At 45.0% G+C, this 20379-nt stretch overlaps 1 protein-coding gene across 5 annotated transcripts in view; it reads right to left on the bottom strand.

Moving 5' to 3' along the window:
• The window catches only part of LOC147447614 (uncharacterized), a 102643-nt gene that overhangs the window by 31798 nt on the left and 50466 nt on the right, over positions 1–20379 (bottom strand). For 4 of the 5 annotated variants that reach the window (XM_086523333.1, XM_086523334.1, XM_086523337.1 and 1 more), the window contains one exon: positions 13848–13921. The exons of the other annotated variant lie outside the window; for it this stretch is intronic. In XM_086523333.1, coding sequence (XP_086379459.1) covers positions 13848–13921 — 74 coding nt within the window. The remainder of the gene's footprint in view (positions 1–13847; positions 13922–20379) is intronic. 5 annotated transcript variants of the gene reach the window in all.

Raw genomic sequence — 20379 nt, 5'->3', positions numbered from 1 at the left:
ATCTCTACGGGCTATATGTATCAATGGCTGCAACTCCTCCCTGAATAACACTGCCACTCCTCCTGATCCCCGCCCTCTACGCTCTGATCGTGTCTCCTGTCTATAGGCAGTCTCCCATCTATATCCACCAATGTGAGGCATAGACTGCCAATGGGCTTGATGTGTCTCAGAGTAGAAGACGATGTCTCTTCCCCTGAAACTATCCTCAAAGGCGCCCACATCAAGTCGCATAGATCCATTACAATTCCACGTGGCAACTTTGAGGGTGGTCCCACGGGTCTCGCACCGTCATGTGGAGCGCCGCTCTACAATCACAACCCGACCATCTCTGTAGAAGGCCGTCTTTCCCTTCTCCCTTGCCGCTTGAATCTCTGGCATTACCTCTCTCATATGCGCAAGCTGTGTGAGAGTGAGGTCATCTCCAAGGAATATGCCCGTTTTCTTTAGTGTAGGATGCTTCTTCAAGAAGTCCTTCTTTGCCTCCATGAATGGGAAACGGATGATTAGAGCTCTCCCTTTTGAAGTCTCCCCATTGCCTTGTGTCTTCTTCCCCACCCTTCATGCCTTTGTATGAGTAGCCTCACTACCCATCATGCGGAGAAGTTCTTCAACTTCCCCTTCCACATCATCTCGGTCTTTTAGACCGGTTACTCTTATATGCAAAGCTCTAGTTTTCCTCCGTTGTTCTTCTTCTAGAGTCATGTTGATGATTGTAGGAGTGGGGACAGATGTGGTTTCTTTCCCTTTGCCTTTCTTAGCGACTTCTATCCACTTCTCGGCCTCATCCGCCTTCTTTTGCGTCTTCGTGATCACATCCATCCATGAAGACGTCTTTACCATCTTTTGTTTCTCCTCCTCTTTGATCATCCGTACCTGCTCTTTGATGACCTTGATTTCCTCTACTACCGAAGGTTGGAATTCCCTCTCCTCTAGTCCACTGCTCGCTCTATCGGCAAGTTCTCGCTTGAGAGCTGAGACCTCTTCTTTAAGTGCTTTGGAGTCCGCCTTAAGTGCTTGTAGCTCTGCGTGCAGGTGAATGACTCGTACGGTGATCTAAAACGGCATCTGGTTCTCGAGGAATATACTTAGTTTGGATATCTTCCCGTACATTTTCCTCGATTGGCACAACAGTGTCAGCTTGACCTGATTGTTCTTTAAGGCGGATGACATGAAACATTGGATGCACCCCAACATCCAAAGGAAGAGCCAACTTATAGGCAACTAGGCCAATTTTCTTTGTGATAAAAAATGGACCACAAAATCTAGTTGAAAGCTTATAATGCTTTCGAGTTCCCATGGTCTTGGAATCCTCCGGTATCTTTCAATAGACCCATTGTCCAACATCTAGAATCCTTGGAGATCTCCTTTGATTAGCATAAGTAGTAACTCGATCACGAGCTATCTTTATACTATCCTTAGCCAATTCGAGCATCTCTTGCATATCATACAAGGAATCTCCACCTTGGCGATCTTTGACCTTCTATAAGCCAAAAGCAATAGGGGATTTAGGCTCAAATTCATACATCAACATGAATGGGCTAAATCCAGTAGCAAAATGCTTGCTTCTATTATAAGCAAACTTTAATTGTGGAAGGTACCATTCCCAATCACATTGCCTGTGAGAGACATAAGCCCTCAACATGTCCTCCAACCTTTGATTCATCCTTTTAGTTTGTCTGTCGGGATCAGAGGACGTCGTACTCAACTTTGTTTGAAGGTGAGCAAACACATCTCGCCAAAATTACCCAATGAACTTGGTATCCCGATCACTAACGATATCCTCTTGCAAACCATATAGCTTATAAAGCTGATCAGCAAATAAAACCCCCAACTTTTCGCTCTTTACTGCCGACTTCGTTGGTATAAACTGTCATTTTTGTGAGTCGCTCAACAACAACACAAATGGCATTGTTTGCCACGACTAGTATTTGGCGAACCAACAAGAAAATCCATAGAAATACTCTTGCCACTTGGCATCAAGGATTTCCAATGGATGTAGCAGGCCAGCTTTCTTAAGGCGCTCTACCTTGTTGACCTGACACTAAGTGCATCTCTTCACATAGCTCTCTATGTAAAAGCGCATCCTTGGTCAATAGAAATATCATTTGGCCAATGCTAATGTTTTTTGGATGTCTGGGTACCAGCACTAGGAACATCATGGCATTCGAACAAAATCTTTTATCGAACCTCATCGATTTCCGGCACCCAAACTTTTCCATTTCTAAACAATAGTCTACCTCTAATGAATATTTTCGCTGTCTCATCTCTCTATCACGACTCACTTGGGTCTTCGGAATCCGGATAACCCAAGCCTGTATGGGAGTCACACCCTACTTCGACCTCATTCCACATTTTGCCAAAATGGCTATCAAAACGACCTAGTTCTGGGAGAGAGAGAAATCCGTCGAGATTTTGGCCACAGACAAAGCATTCACCTCAGGAATCCGACTGAGTGCGTCCTCAACTCGATTACTGGATCCTTTCGTGTAGCGAATCTCAAAGTCAAACTCTTACATAAGTTCAACCCATCTAGTCTTTGATCAACTTGATCACAAACATAGCGCAAAGATTGATGATATGTCCATGCAACAAAGGTAGAGCCGTACAAATAATGCCGCCACTTCTTCAAAGCATGGACCACAACGTAAAGCTCTTTTTTGTTGGGTGAGCTTTGTCTCACTCCAGTGTCCAGTGAGAGTGAACACTATGTAAGCCCATACAAGGCATGGACCACAACGTAAAGCTCTTTTTTGTTGGGTGAGCTTTGTCTCACTCCAGTGTCGAGTGAGTGTGAACACTATGTAAGCATATACAAGGCAAGAAAAAACTAAATAAAGCTCTCTTTAGATTTGCTCCAGTTGTGTAACCTTATCCTAAGCTTTCCTTCTCTCTCGTTCTCTTCTGTTGCACGCCCTTCCAGCCATGGTGTTGCTCTAGCTCCACCCACCATAGCCATCACAGCCCTACATTTTTCATACGTTGAATAACGCATTTCAGCGTCAGAAAGTTTCTTACTTTCAAATGTACCAAGACGTCCATCATGACATAATGCTGCACCAAGCGCGTAATTAGTAGCATCTGTTTCAACTACAAATGGCTTGCTAGGATCCACAGAATGCAATATTCGTGCAATAGTCACCAAGTGCTTTGGTGTCTTAAAGCTCTCATCGAGACGCTCATTCCAGACAATAGGAGGATTACCTTTATGGTGAGGTCTAGAAGTCTTTGGTTTTTTCACCCCTCCTTTCAAAAGTTGCGTAAGCGAAGCAACAACTTTAGAATAATCCTTGAATAACTTACGAAAAAATCCAATCAAGCCTAGGAAAGACTTTACTTGGAGTACATTCTTCAGAATGGACACTTTATCCAGCTTATCAAGGTCAACACGAATTCCATCACGAGTAATAATATGACCAAGATAAAGAAGCTCTTTCTTGAAGAATTCGCATTTAGAGGCTTTGGCATAAAGCTTCTCAGCTCTCGGTACCTCGAGAACAGCGCGTATATGTGCAAGATGTTCAGAAAAACTTTAGTTGTAAATCAAGATGCCATCGAGAAATACAACGAAGTTCCCGAGAAACGGCCTCAACACATCATGAATGATCTGCTGAAACGTAGCTTAAGCATTGGTCAAACCAAAAGGAAAGACCAAAAATCCATAGTGACCATAGCGTGTATGAAAATCCATTTTAGAACCATCTTCCAGTTTGATTCGAATCTGATGATAGCTTGATCGCAGGTCTATTTTCGTAAAGTATAACGCTCCATGGAGTCGATCTATCAAATCATCCATATGCAGGAGCATATACTTATTGTTGACAGTGAGCTTATTCAACCCCTTATAATCCACGCAAAAACGTATAGTGTTACCTTTCTTTCGAGCCATTTTCCTTGGCCCCGAACGAAACCCTTGCCGAGATAATCTTTCAATTATCGCCATCCTCTTCAGTTTTATAAAACCGATAGGCTTACTTCAAAAAAAGTTGACTAATACCTGCCACTTCAATGGCACGATCTATTCCTCTCGAAGGCGGCAAGCAAGGAGGTAGATCGTCAAGGAAAACATCCTTTAAATCAGTCATGATGTCTTGGATAAGGGTCGACTCGTCGAACTCCCAAAGTTCAACAAAAGAACATGAAACATTCTTACAAAATTCAGTGACAGAAGTACCAAGTACTAATGAATCAAACGATGCAGATGGTATACACTTATAAAAGTCGACATCAGAAGACTTTGTGTTAGTAGCACCGAAATGAATGTTTGCGCTTTGCTCAAGATGAGTGCTCAGAACTGTGCTCAAGGTTCCTTTTAGTTCTTATGGAAGGGAGAGCCTTCCATTCTTAATGGAATGTGCTATGATCACAACAAAGTGAATGGACACTGTGCGTGCAAGTGTATGAGACTGAGAGATAGAGAGAGAAGAGAGATACGACACCAGAGACGTTGTAAAACCCTCCTCCGAAGGCCCCACTCTCATCGGCGAGAGTGGTCTACTTATGATTGCACAAAGTGGTACAATGACGATGCCATGGACTGATGCAATTTGGGACTATGCCGATGACGACGACGACTTTAGGGCTGAAATATATGGTCTTCTAACTGCTGAAAATCTGCAAATCTTTGGGCTGTTTTGGGTGGCTGAAAATGACTGTTCTGGCTGCGTTTTCGAGGGCTGAAAATGGGGGTATCTGCAATGCTTCTAGGGCTGAATGGTATGCTGTCCACGAAGACTGAAAACGCTACTGTTCTACTGTAGAATGGGTTGAAAACCAAAAACGTTGCAACTTCTCTAGCGTTACTAGAAAACGCTGCCCTGTCTGGTACAAATGGCGATCATGGGAAAAACGCCAGCTGTGGAGGTCTTGTTGCTGCTACTTGAAAACGCCAGGTTGTCAGAGAAGATGGAGATGATCCAAGTTGAAAAACACTGGGCTGATGTGCGACGAGGATGAGGACCAAAAACGCTAGGGGTTCCTGCTGGGGTTCTGCTGAGAAGGTGCCTGTTGAGCATGTGCTCCTAATGCCTTTTGCCAGAAAGTGCTAAGTTGGGTTTGCTTATATATTAACTTAGCAAAATTGCCCTACCTACTTTTGTTGGAAAGTCACTTAAAAAAAATAAGTGAAAAATACCAAAAATAGGGAAAATAGGCTAAATGCACTGGAAAATTCCCCTCACTGAATCTGATGGATTCTGAAGGGAATATTGATGATCATGCTGTGTGCAACCAGAGAATATGCATCTATGCTAAGTGACTGGGCATGCACGGTCTACGAATAGACTCACAAAAGTGCTAGATCACTTCTAATCTAGACTAACTGGACTGACTGAACCCTGATCGTGCTGTAGCTTGTCCACGGACACATAGGGTTGGATGTGTCACATGACATCCCCTCCTTTTCAAAGTGAGGTACTGGTACCGAACTGTATTGCGTCGAGGGAGATCGCCAATAGCATCCGGAATCTTGGAAGGGACTCTTCGCCGGCCCACTCTAATGTGTGAGTCGTGCTGTACTTGAACTTCATAAAGGTCTGCAATGCTTGCTTCTTTGGGCCACGCCGAAAGCGACACAAAGTCTTCTGTGGCTCCTTCGATGCTTCAACTTCGTCGAGAGTCGTGCTTTCTTCTTCTTCAAGAATCTCCATGGCTGAAAATTCCTGAAACCATTTCCAACACAAAACCATGAACATACCCATTCCATGTAAAGTGAAGGGAAAAAATCTTGTCTTCTGTAAAGACTGTGTATGCAATGTAGATGAACATAGAGACGGTGTAACAACCCGTTCATCAAACACATGCAAACAATGAGATCGAATCTTTCTCTTATGATCTAGAGCAATCAACTATGGCAAAACACAATGGAAATGCCCACGCTTGGTGCTCATACTTTCATGTGCTCGTTCAGAAACTGTCATGCCAAGGAAGAGACATAGAATGTGACGTCCTTGAATGCATGCTTTTTCATGAAAAATCCGCATACATTCGTGCTCATCCATGAGAGAAACGTGCTCAACATACAATATGTCATGCCTAGGAAAAGGGATCACATAACGATGCTGACTAAAATACAGGAAACGATCACGAATGAAACATTCGAACAATGCGTGCGTATCAATCATGCGAACACATAATACTTCCTGTGAGGGTTCTTTGGACCTAGGCTCGAGAGCCAAGATCAATCCTTCGTGATTGATCGAATCTGCAACGAGGTTAGCTTCGCTAGAAAAAAGCATCAACTAACACTCCATCCTCGTAAACAATCACATCTTCTTCATGCAACTCATCATGCTTGTGAGAAATCACATCTTGATCATGCAAATCATCATGCTTGTCTTTATTATCCAAACCATTATGCAAATCATTATCATTCAAATCATCATGCTTCTCATAATCATGCAAATCCTGTGTATCATGCTGTGAAGAAAAAGAGACTGAGAGAGTCTCCTTTTCCTGAATCCTTTCAATCTTGTCCTACATATTAGCAATGAGAGATGGAGAATGAGCAATTGTCCTCTCCATGAATGACAATAGGAGAACCACTTGTGGCATTGACAGTTATAGTGTTAGTCATAAAATCCATGAGAGCGTCATTATCACGAAACCATCGAATGCCCAAAATCATATCACATCCTGAGAGAGGAGAAACAACAAATCTTCTAGTGAAAGCAGTCTGTTGAATTGCAAACAACACATCAAGGCACTCCTCCGTGATGAGAGCGTCCATACCGGGACAAAAGCCAGAGACCTCAATAGGAGATCTCGGACTAACTTCGAGGCGGGCTCTCTCAACAAGAGAGGAACTGATCACATCATGCATACTACCTGGGTCAAACAATATGACAAAACGGTGCCCCGACGTACGACCATAACATTTAATGAGAGAATCATCAATGGGAGGGTCATAAGAAACTTGGGGCATACTCGTGTTATCATTAACTGCATTGACAGAGGAAGTGGGTTCTGTGGATTCTTTAGATTCATTCGATTCAAGCTTAGGACATGTTCTTTTTATGTGATCCTTAATGTGACAATGAAAACAACGACCTTCCTTAGAATAAGTGCTTTGTTCTTCCGACGTGATGTATCCTCCTACAATTCCTTGTGCTACCTTTTCATCTGGAGTAAGCTTAGGTTTAGCAATTTTGTTAGCCTTACCCTTATATTCATTGGAAGAATTCTTTGCTGAGAGACTATTGGAAGATTGGTTAGAAGAGTTATCATTCTACCGTTCTTACCGTTCTGAGGGTTCTGAGAAGTTTGCGAGGTACTTGTGGAAGTCTTGTCCTCCTTAGGCTTTCCCTTGTTGTGCTTCATCTCCTGTGCGAGAGCAATCACTACCGCCTTGTTGAGATCGATTAGATCGAGTACCTCGACATCGTACTTGATATACTCGTCCAATTTAAAGAGAAAAGCCTCTTTGCGTTCATCATCCGATTTTCGTAATTGAGTGCCTAGCTGCAAAACACGATCAGAAAAAGACATGACCGGCATACCATTTTGCTTGAGAGAGCGCCAATCGTCCTTCAATCGTGCAAGGTATTGAGGTGGCATAAACCGCGCCTTGAGCTTGTCTTGGAAATCCGCCCAATTGAAGAAAAGAGACGTGAATCCGTCGGCTTCCTCTAGGTGCACAGCTAGCTGTGCCTCTTGCCATGCGTGGTACCAATTGATGGTATCACCGGCAAGGTACATAGCTACCGTCAAAACTTTGCTATTTCCTGTCTTCTTAGTTGTCGCAAAATAAGCATTAAATTGATGCAACCAAGAATGAATAACCGTAGCATCCATCTTACTGTCATACTTACTAAAAGTCAACTTCTCTGTGACTGGATGGTTGGAATCCGCGTCGTAGCTTGCGCCACTTGATGAACTCCCACGATCTTTGGGTGGTTCGGTCTTCGAGGCAAGTACTTATCGAGCCAATTCTTGAGTTCGTAGTTCTCGTTGAGCTTCACGCTCGGTCTTCAAGGCCGCGCTTCGTGCTGCCGCTTCCTCTTTTCTTAGTTCTTTTCTTTCTTTTTGTGCGTTGCCTTCGCGTTCTAAAGCAAGGCGATTGTCTTCTTGTTGCGCGGCAAATCTTGCGTTTCTTTCGTCACGCTCGCAGTCCTTAGCTGCTTGCTCACGGTCCTTAGCTTCTTGTTGTTCTGCTTTGCTTGCGAGTTGTGCCAACGCAACTCGATTCGTTTCTTGTTGTTGTGCCATCATGTCCAACATCGACTTGACCATCATCTCCATAGGAGTTAGTACAACTCGTGGCGTAGATGGCCAAGGGGGAGGGTCGAAAAAGTCTCCTGGTGGGGAAAAATCTTCGCCGCCTCTCTCATGCTCATCATCTGTATGCGAAGTATCCAATCCGCTTCGGGTGACAACCATGCACTATGATCTTTGGTTCTTTAAGTTCACGAGGAACTTGGGTTCTTGAGGGTCTTGGTTCTTGGGTTCTTCGGTTCTTGAGGATCTTGAGGTTCTTAAGGTTTTCTTTCGCTTGCAAATCATGTGTGAGAAGGATCTTATCTTCACCTGAGTTCTACTCTTTTCCGCGGGCGCATCCCTTGGCGGCCTTGCGCTCACACCAAGGCTGCTTTTTCCCACCTCACGTCGATTGGCCGCCGCTAAGTGCACGGTCCGCTCTCAATGAGTGAAAAGAGACACAAGGGGAGGCTGGACAAGCCCTACTTTCTTGGGATTCCTGTCACTCTTCAACAAAACACGATTAGGAATCGACACGCCCAAGCGAGCTTGGGTTCGTGCGACCTCAACAAGCAAAAAAATTTATATATACCTGGATGAATCCAGGATAAGCCCAGATTCACCCATAAAGGAAAGTGCAAGGTATAGACCCATGGTAGTCACCCACAAGACAATATAACCATCAGCTCCATCATGCATAGTATTGACTAAATACCACGACATCCCCACTAACGTCGTCAGTGCCCAATAGTGGGTGTAGGACTAGGTACTAACATATGCTCCCAAACACAACACCACACACACACACACAAGCATACCTCAACACAAAGTTCAACGTACTGAGTTTCTTTCATGACTCTAGAGATCAAGGGCAGACTCAGGCATAATGAAGCCTAGCACTAAAAGAAGCATTAAATCGGAAAAATTAGCACAAAAATGAGGTAGTTGATAGGGCATACGCACCACAAAAGATAGAAAGAATTAGCACAATATCAACTCGTCGTAACTCGGACGAAAACTTCACAATGTGAAGTCTGCATGTCCGCTATACGACTAAAAGATATACCTAGATGAATCCAAGATAAGCCCAGATTCACCCATAAAGGAAAGTGCAAGGTATAGACCCATGGTAGTCACCCACAAGACAATATAACCATCAGCTCCATCATGCATAGTATTGACTAAATACCACGACATCCCCACTAACGTCGTTAGTGCCCAATAGTGGGTGTAGAACTAGGTACTAACATATGCTCCCAAACACAACACCACACACACACACACACACACACACGAGCATACATCAACACAAAGTTCAACGTACTGAGTTTCTGTCATGACTTCGGAGATCATGTGGTTCTTGTGGTTCTTTCCTTAAATGATACAGAACACTGCCAAAGCTCTGATACCAATGTTAGGTGAACCGGAATGAATGTTTGCGCTTTGCTCAAGATGAGTGCTCCGAACTGTGCTCAAGGTTCCTTTTAGTTCCTATGGAAGGGAGAGCCTTCCATTCTTAATGGAATGTGCTATGATCACAACAAAGTGAATGGACACTGTGCCTGCAAGTGTATGAGACTGAGAGATAGAGAGAGAAGAGAGATACGACACCAGAGACGTTGTAAAACCCTCCTCCGAAGGCCCCACTCTCGTTGGCGAGAGTGGTCTACTTATGATAGCACAAAGTGGTACAATGACGATGCCATGGACTGATGCAATCTGGGACTATGCCGATGACGACGACAGTGATGACAACGACTTTAGGGCTGAAATCTGTGGTCTTCTAACTGCTGAAAATCTGCAAATCTTTGGGCTGTTTTGGGTGGCTGAAAATGACTGTTTTGGCTGCGTTTTCGAGGGCTGAAAATGGGGGTATCTGCAATGCTTCTAGGGATGAATGGTATGCTGTCCACGAAGGCTGAAAACGCTACTGTTCTGCTGCGGAATGGGTTGAGAACCAAAAACGTTGCAGCTTCTCTAGCGTTAGTAGAAAACGTTGCCCTGTCTGGTACTAATGGCGATCATGGGAAAAACGCCAGCTGTGGAGGTCTTGATGCTGTTGCTTGAAAACGCCAGGTTGTCAGAGCAAATAGCGATGATCCAAGTTGAAAAACGCTGGCTGATGTGCGGCGAGGATGAGGACCAAAAACGCTAGGGGTTCCTGCTGGGGTTCTGCTGGGAAGGTGCCTATTGAGCATGTGCTCCTGATGCCTCTTCTGCCAGAAAGTACTAAGTTGGGTTTGCTTATATATTAACTTAGCAAAATTGCCCTACCTACTTTTGTTGGAAAGTCACTTAAAAATAATAAGTGAAAAATACCAAAAATAGGGAAAATAGGCTAAATGCACTCGAAAATTCCCCTGACTAAATCTGATGGAGTTTTGAAGGGAATACTGATGATCATGCTGTGTGCAACCAGAGGATATGCATCTATGCTAAGTGACTGGGCATGAACGGTCTACGAATAGACTCACAAAAGCGCTAGATCACTTCTAATCTAGACTGACTGAATCATGTTGTAGCTTGTCCACGGACACATAGGGTTGGATGTCACATAACACTTTGTATCTTTAAACATTTCCAAAGCAAAGACAATTGGTCTTGCAAACCCATTATTTACCGAAATCTAATTAAAAAGCGAAACAGACACATGAGGCATGTCCTGTTTTTTAAAAAAAAGACAGTGATGAACATAGTCTATATACAATGTATCTTGTTTATCAAAAAACCATGGAATTCCTAAGATAACATCTGCTCTATCCAGGGGCATGATGTCGAAATCTAGATACTCTTTGTAATCAGCTAGCTCAAGCGTCAAGTCAAGAACCATCTAATTCCATACATCAGTATCTTCGCCACGAGCCATCTTCACGCAATACTCATGGTCATTGTCCCACGTCTACAGGCACAGTTTGTGTACCAATTTTGCATCCACAAAATTATGTGAGCTTCCAATATCAAGGAGTTTGGTCATGTCGTGGCCATTGATCTTTCCGAGAAGACGGAGAAGATAGTACTTACCAAACACCTTTGCTAAACGTACAATAAATGCATGAACTATACACTAAGTGATGGATTTCAACTTGAATAAAATCAGAGTTACCTGAGATTCCTGAATTTGAGCGGAAGGGGGTCCTTGCGGTTTCTTGGTCTTCTTCTTGGGGTAGTCTTTAATTTGGTGGCCCATCTGGCCGCAACAGCATCAGCAATGACAACATTCTTGTCTTTCTTCTTCTCTTGAGCACCACGAGAGGTGGTGTCGAGAGAAGGTCTTGACACCGATTTGGACTTTTGTTGGAATCGGGGCCGCTTCCTCAATGTGCCCTCGCCAGATTGGTGATCAGAACCTCTTTTTTCTCATAATTCGCTCCATTTATCAAATGGAACGTCCTCACCTTTGCCACAGCATCCTCAACATCAGTAGGGGCTTTATCCTTAATCAAGGCCCAACGGTAATCTTCATGAAGACCCAACAGATACATATGCAAGCATGTGTAGAGTCCACCTTACAAAAGGTGAGTGTTTCCTTGAAAGCAGTAGTATACTTGTCAAAGAACATAGTTTCCATCAAAAGACCTTTCAGAGGATCCATTTCTGTGAAATCTTTCTTGAATTTGACGCAAAAATCAACCCACATCGTCGGCTTCTCTGTCATATTGCACCACCAGGTAAGCGCCTTACTACGCAAATAGAGAAGAATCGTCTCAATGTTCAGTTTCAAGAGCCTCGGACGAAGCTCTGGCCCTTTGACACTTTGGTGGCTTCTGCATTGCTTTATGGAGCTGAGATTTGGGAACCTTCACTGGATCATCACGGGAGGACAGGCTGCAGTGATGGCTGGGGGGACACGGAGAAGCCTCTGGTCTCTATGATCTCGAGGCTCATTAGAGCGAAGGCTTCAGTACCACGTGCTATTGTACGAGCAGAGCTAGCTGCCCCCCCACTAGTAGTTGAGGTGCTCACCAGATCTGTCTCCTTCATACACTACATGTGGGAACTTCCCAGAGATAGATATGCACGCCTTGCACTTGAGTCCTCTCGACAGTTAGCCATGCAGGGAGATACAACATGCTGGTACGGGGAGATGACATCATGGTTTCCGGCACATGGGTTCAGCATAGACAGATTGCCTCCCTTCTAGTACTCACTGGATGCGCCCTCTCTGACTCTTACACAGTCCGAGATCACCAAGCTCATTCGCAAGGACTTGACTCGGCTAGACACCAAGAGGACATGGATACAGCCAACGCAAGAGCTGGACACGAAGATGGCTTTCTACAGAGAGCATCTCCTCCAGCTTACGAAGGATGGTTTTGTGACGAGGCCCAAATACATGGACATCCACTTGTCTCATGGGATACGATGTGCTATTGGCCAGATACGCACATCCTCACACAGCTACGGATCGAGACTGGGAGATACAGTGGAGTACCAGCAGAGGCCAGGAGATGCCTCCTGTGTGACATCGAGCCTGAGACAGAGTTGCACTACACATGCCACTGCCCCGCCTACTATGAGATACGAGGCCGCTTCCATTGCTTCTTCAGAGAGGGCTTTGGACCATTCTCTAGAGTCATGCGGTACGAGGATCAGAAATGCCTAGGTTTGTTTTTGCTCGAGTTGCGCAGACACAGAGAGAGCCTGATGAAAGGAGAGGCTAGCCAGTCTCAGAGACAGATCACAGACTTCTTTAGAACTGCCACTCGACACCCGGAGGAGTTACTACCACAGCAGAGCTCGTTGCCTCACACCAGAGACACACTGATCGACCGAGCGACTGAGCTGGGGAGATCCAGACGCCCACGACTACGGAGGACTACACAGCATCGACGGAGGCTGCATCAGAGGATTCGGATCACTTTGGCTCGACGTGCACGACGCTCGGTCAGACTACTGCCATGGAGGAGATTGATGAGATCCGCCAACGACCGATGCTCGATCTCCTGTGATCTAGCTATCCTAGCTAGCTGTTTAGCTGCTTAGTTCACACCTAGAAGTTCAGGATTCCATAGTATTTTATTTTTTCATTTTTTCATTTTTGTCATCTTGTTACTCTGACTTTGTATCAGATCCACCACATTGTAACTTTCTGGTCTCATAGGTCACTCTGGCCTTTTGAAGACGTTAATATAACATCTCTCTCTCTCTCTCTCTCTCTCTCTCTCTCTAACAGTAGGGCTTGTATATAAAAGGCAGCCTCCATCAATTACAAAGTACAGCATGAAGCCTTTCTTTCTCTCTTTTCTCTCTTTTTTCTTTCTTTCTTTCTATTTATTTAACATTAGGGCTTGTATGCCGTTGATATTACAAAAGCAGCCTCTGCCAATTTCAAAGTACAGAATGAAGCCTTTCTTTCTCTCCTCTCTTTTTTCTCCCTTTCTTTTTTCCCCTCTCTCTTTGCTTTTCTCTCGATGAGTTTGCTTCTAAAAATCTCATGTTTGATATTCGTTGTTGCCATCTAGTACCCAAGGCCATCGCATACTAATGCAAGTTTGCTCTTCTATAATTTACATGTTATAACAACATAAAACCAAAATAATGTATGTGTATCTTGAAAAAGGTAAGTCTATATGTGTGTGAAACAACATCCTTCAATGAGAAAACAAAGTGATTGACAAAAAAATTTAAGCATCAGATTAAAAAGAAAATCTGCTCACCAGCTCCAAGTATAAGGATAATAACTTTGGAAGTTGGAATCCCAGTTTGTATCGCCATAGCCATGGCTGCAGATCTGAAGAAAAAATGCGAGAGCTTGCTTAAACTAAAAGACACCTTGATTAAATTGAAAGAAAAGAACCACGAGCTCAACAAACATCCACGTGACTTAGCTATCATCACCCCATTGATTAGCCATCAATGCATTCTCTCTCTCTCTCTCTCTCTCTCTCTCTCTCTCTCTCTCTCTCTCTCTCTCTCTCTCTCTCTCTCTCTCTCTCTCTCTCTCTCTCTCTCTCTCTTTCGCCTCACACCAGAGGCACATTGATCGACCGAGCGATTGAATTGGGGAGATCCAAACGCCCACGACTGCGGAGGACTACACAGCATTGATGGAGGCTACATCATAGGATCCGGATCACTTTGGCCCGGCATGCACGACGCCCAGTCAGACTGCTAACAATGGAGGAGATTGATGAGATCCGCCAGCGACCAATGCTGGATCTCTTGTGATTTGTGGTTTAGCTATCCCGACTAGCTGCTTTGTTCACACCTATTGGCTTAGGATTTCACGTAATTATATTCTTCATTTCATTCTATTACTCTGACTTTGTATCAGATCCACCACATTGTAACGCTCTGGTCTCATAGGTCATTTTGGCGTTTTGAAGACGTTAGTATAACATTTCATCTCATCTCTCTCTCTCTCTCTCTCTCTCTCTCTCTCTTTTTGGAAAAATCGAGGCTGTATATTACTGAGTACAATATAATCCCCAGCGGATGCCAAAATAGCCTATCACGTGGGGTGTACAAGCTGAATGTAAGGGTGAGAGCCACTATAGTGACAACTCGACTAGAACAATCTCATGGTGGTCTGTGTGATGAGTGGAGGAGAAACCACCGAGGGGGGGCATAATGCCATGTAATCTGGCCACCTGTAAGTGTGAAGAAGAGTGGAGATCGGGCCCAACGCCGAAGGAAGGCAAATCGACGAGCCTCGGCTGCTCGAGATGTACCTGAGGAAGAATCCCACTGCCAAATCAGGGTGTGAATGATATCTAGCCGAATGGCAGTGAGGGTATCTTGAAGGAGCTATGGAGCCGCACTGAGAATGTGAAGACAACGAGCTCTCCAAACATTCCATAGTGTAATGCTAGTGATGACTGAAAAAACTTCATCACGTGTCTGAGGATCCCCCTGCCAAGCAATCTGTGGTAACATAGCCAAAGTCCCTCGCCAATAACCAGTCGAGGTAAGCATAAGAGCTAGATCTGTGTCTGAGCCCTCGTAGAAAAGATGCGGTCCGGGCATCGGCATCAACCATGAGACAGATCCCCAAGTGAGAAATCCATGCTGAACACCGGCTCTGCTAAGTAAAAAGCAAACTGCTAGCCACACTACATGAGAAGATGAGCATGACCAAAGACAGTGTGCAGGTGACTCATATAGTCGCAAAGGACAGCGAGTACATAACAGATCATGACCCATAGTAGCTAGCCAAGTCCCAACTGGAAGTCCTACATGTGCAATCATCCACATGAAAAAAGAAATACGACGAGTCGCATGTAAATCCCAGATGGCTGACCAAAACTGCTATAGATAGGCATGGGAGAGACCTGAATGTAACCAGAAACGCATACGAGTGGGCTGCTCTGGGTGCTGTCTCATCAATGCTAATCTTCCAATTCTGACAGTGTACTCAAAGAATGATACAGGTGCACCGGTGGGGTTAGAGTGAGGCCAATGTCACTCTCCTGGGTCCCAATAAAGCTGAGATAGGGCACGACCCTCCCACACCCAAAGCCTCCAAAGTGCGGCATCAGCGGAAGCGAAACGGGGGTCAACACAACGACACTTCCCGCGGGAGCCAACTACTCGTATGGCCTCCCATCGAACGCCGGGGTAGACAAGGTGCAGAGAGGTGGTATCATATGTCAATCTAGCATGAATCCCCTGAGAGTAGTCAGTATCAACTGTGAACAGCATGGTGTCTAAACGAACTAATAAGAGAGTGCTCTGAGCAAAGAGACCTTCCCAGCCACTATGTGGAGGCATCTGAACCGTGCCGCGCATGACTGCGTCCCACTGTGAAGGAACGGCGGAGTCAATCTCAAGCAGTCTGTCTGTCACCCCGCGACCAATGTCATAATGTTCTGCCACAAAATCTGCATCCAGCATACGTGTCTCATGAAACAACTGCATAGAGGCAGCAGGGCCAGTGTCCCAAGCAGCCCAATCAATGTGAGTCCTCTCTCCAAGCGGACGGGGTGGATTAGCCAAAGAATCAAGATCTGCATCATTCCAAATGAGAGGCTGGCGCTCAATCTCCTCGCGACATGAGGGAGGTGAGCGTATGATAGCCCGTCGTCGCATGGAAACCCAAATCTGAAGGAGCGATCGGATGAAGGGTGAGAGAGTGCTGGTGAACACGCGGGCATCCGTAAAGAGAAAACGATACCCTGTATGCCAAGTATGACCATCTCTAGTGCCGAGGTGTGGAGTCGCTGTGCAAAGAGCTGCCTGAAGAAGCATCTTCCAAGGTTCTTGGCCGGGAAAAAGACCCCGAACAATAAGCTTGGTAAGAAGGGCTCGGCTCTGTAATTCTGGATCAATAATGCCAAGGCCTCCCTCTGACCTAGGACGAATAATCGTGGACCAGCGAACTCGAGCACGAGTATCAGTAGTCCCATTTGTGCCACTCTATAAAAAGTTCCGCACTAGTCGGTGGAGCTGAGCTATCACACCAGAATGTAGCATCCAACAAGAGGCCATATACCATACTGTAGCCAGAATGACTTGGTTGGCGACCAATGCACGGCCAGCCAACGATAGATGACGTGAAGACCAATGACATAGCTTCCTGCGAAAAGACTGTAGTACGGGTGCAAACTGCTGCTGTGAGGAAACGTCAAATCCAACCTGAAAGCCCAGATATCTGCATGTCTGACCCGGCTGCAGCCATGTGAAACCATCAGCTACCCCCCAAGTAGGTATGTCATCACTGCCAACCAGTAACCCATAGGATTTATGCAAGTTAATGCGTGCACCACTGGCAATGCAAAAAACCTCCAGTGCCTCCCGCATGGCATCAAGAGCTGCTAGCAAATAGCGCGACATCAGCATAGTGTCATCAGCAAACTCCTGATCGATAAGGTCCGAAGCTGAAGGTACTGGCATGGTCAAGCCACGAAATGCATGACTCTGAGCACGAAGAAAGTCGGACATAGTCTCTCCTACAAATAGATACAGATATGCTGCTAAAGGACATCCCTAACGGACAGATCGAGAAAGCTCAAAACTACGACTGACACGACCACCAATAGTAATAGCACTGCTGGCAGTCCTAAAGAGAGCGGAAATGCCGGAGATCCATCTTGCAGGGAAACCCATCCTGGCTAATGATCCAAGGTGGTACCAAACGTATTGTACGTGGCATATATGTACGTATTGTACGTTGTTCCGTACAGGAAAAAATTTTACATACGTAAAAATACGTACTCTTGTAAGAAAACCGCAAAGTACTAAATTTTCTAGGACATTTCCAATAGAAAACAAGAGAGAAGCCAACAACTTATAGAGACATTCAAAGACACGTTTTACAAGACAACCATATACTGTGTAACTATTGCAAGAGATTTGGATTTTTATTTTAAATCAGCACTGTACGAGATTCTCACACCCCCCCAAGAAAAAAAAAAGTACGGATCGTTCCGTACGGTACAGATCCATAACGTTCGTACGGTACGGAACGGATCAGTACGTACGTTTTGATCCAACCTTGTTTAAATGATCCTTCGAGAAAGTCCCACTCAACACGATCGTATGCTTTCTCGAAGTCAAGGATGAAAAAAGCGAGAGGTTCAGAAGATGATCTGGCCCACTCTACTGCCTCATAAAAAGTGAAGATATTATCCAGTATGCATCGATCCATGACAAAGCCTGTCTGAGAAGTATGAATAATATCTGGTAAGAACGGTCGCAAGCGATGACTGATCAGTAACGCTAATATCTTACAGACCGAAGGGAGTAGGGTAATAGGTCTCCACTGGCGGAGGTGAGTGGTGTCACCCCCTTTCGGAATAAGAGATATGAGACCTGAACAAAGATCCGGATGCATATATCCTGATGCATATATCCTGATGCAAAGATGTCCTGACAACCGCGAAGCAGTGGTATATGCAATACATCCCAATAAGTCAAAAAGAAAGCTCTAGTGAGGCCATCCTCTCCTCGACAAGAGGATGGATCTAGACTCTCGATAGCAGCATGAAGCTCTGCAAGTGTGAAGGGTGCCAACAAGATCTCTGCCATAGTGTCTGTACAACGGTGTCGGGTGTGATGCCAGATCTGCTCACGGGCAAGTAAAACCTCAGTAGTGCATACATCAACAATGAACAATGCCTCAAAATAATCTGCAGACATATCAAGAATAACATCAGGATGCATATGTAGTGTCCCTTGAGCATCGCACAAAGTCCGAAGGGTGGTGCCAGGTGGGCGCTCTTTATGCGCAGCGAAGAAGGCTTTATTCATTCGATCAGCTTTAGCTATCCAATGAGATACTGAAGCATGATGAGTGAACTCAAACCTAGCCTCCTGTACGCGACGAATCTCTGTGTGTGTGTGTGTGTGCGCGCGCGCGCGCGTGGGAGCCAGTACATTTGGAATTTGCAACATTGAGATTGCTCGTTGCCACCTATGTTTCATTAAACAGTGGTGCAATTGATCTTCGTAGTCTCTCAATATCACCAACAAAGGCTCGCTTAGCTGTACGATTAAATTTCTTGAAATTATGTGAACTAATGTGCGCTACTTTAATGAAAAGCAAGGGGCTTGTTTGGGTGGGTTGGGGGGGGGGGGGGGTTGAAGCAAGGGGCTAGCTTAAGCACAAGCCGTGCTCTCTCTCTGAGAGAGAGACCGTAAAAAAGAGAATGTCTTCCTTACTCACACCAATGGCTAGCGAGCCAAAATTCACGCTCACCAACAAGCACAACTCAACATTGGAGATAGAAATGAGAGCTTGAAGGAAGGAGACGGAAGAAGAATGGATGAAAGCGAAAGTAGTTTTTCTCCACAAGCATTAGGAGAGAGAGAGAAGATATAAAGAGGAGAAAGAAAGTCTCCAAGAGAGAATCTCTCTTATGGAAGGCACCATTGCTACCCTTATGACAAAAGAAGAGAGGGAGATCATCACCAACAAGGAAGCCATCAAAGAAGAGATCATCAAGGAGATCGCACGAAGCATTGAGAAGAAGCTCGATGTGAAGATGATCAGATGGGTCGAAGCTGTCAAGAAGAACCTCAAGCAAGAGGCAAGAGAGGAGGCCAAGAAGTGGATTGAAGTGGCCTAGAAAGAGAAGACCAAGGAGCCTACGCCCACCCCAACTATCATTAACATGACGTTGGAGGAAGAACAAAGGAGGACACTATCCATGCATGTTTGCATATCCAGTATTAAAGACCATGATAATGTGGATGAGGAAGTTAAGGAGCTTATGACAATGATGGGGGCAACAGCACTTACACATACAAAAGCATGGAGTATGGGGAGAAAGAAGGCAAATATAGGCACGTCCTCGGTCAAAGAAAGGGCACTAATTTTGCGCTTCCCCTCAATGAAAGGAAAGAAGGATTTCAAAAATTGCTAAAATCTCTACAAAATCAGGAGATTCTGTTGAGGGTGCTCGAGATTATGTCGCGGACTCGTCGAGGAGGAACTCCAGATTGTAGAATCTAGAAGCGCAATCTTGTCTTTGTTTGTTCGGAAGGGATGAGTGTGCTTTAAAAAATCATACGCCTGAAGCTCTTATACCCCTATAACAGGAGGGCACCACATGCCAACTGAAAAGAACAGACTGGAACAGACTTTTAGCACTTCAAAAAAACTTAGAGAGAAAGAGAATCCACGGGAGAGACACAGAGTAGCAAAGTTCCGCACTGGCCCCAAAACCCTGGCACCAAGAGCCTCCTTTCTCTGTGCTTGATGATGACATAAGGTCATTTTGTAAAGAGAACTTTGATCATAATCAAAGTTTTGAGCTGCCGTCGACTGTGTGTGAGAGAGAAAGAGAGAGAGTGCGAGCTTCATCCTGGCGCTACTTCCTGCTCGCTCATCGCATTTAGGATTCGATTGCACCATCGCAATAGGCTCGGAGAGAGCTACGCAACAACGCCAAGCATTCCACGCGGAACGGAGCACACGCGCTAACGCATCTACGAGCTATTTGTGGTCGTAAGTGTATCAAACGATGTCTATTTTCTCCGTGCAAGTAGTCCTTAGAATCGTGGCAACATAAGCTACGCATAGGTACTCATAGATTTCCATTTCGAGCACTTCCGAAATTATGTTGTCTTCATACGCGTTTTTCGCAAATGGGTTTGGAGTGGGGATTTTGAGTATAGCGGCTTTGGGACAGGTGTATCCTAGTGAGGGGATGGTGTTCCTTAAGTTTCGTACGATTCTGGTATGTTTTGGTGAATTTCCTCCTATTTGTGTGTATGTGGGTTGGGTGGTGTAGTTGAGAGCAGTGAGAT

This window comes from Adiantum capillus-veneris, chromosome 11, assembly GCF_014529385.1.
Source record: "Adiantum capillus-veneris isolate H3 chromosome 11, ASM1452938v2, whole genome shotgun sequence".
NCBI classification, from domain to species: Eukaryota; Viridiplantae; Streptophyta; class Polypodiopsida; order Polypodiales; family Pteridaceae; genus Adiantum; species Adiantum capillus-veneris.
The sequence above is the reverse complement of the archived record's forward strand: the minus strand, read 5'-3'. Positions and strand labels throughout refer to the sequence as shown.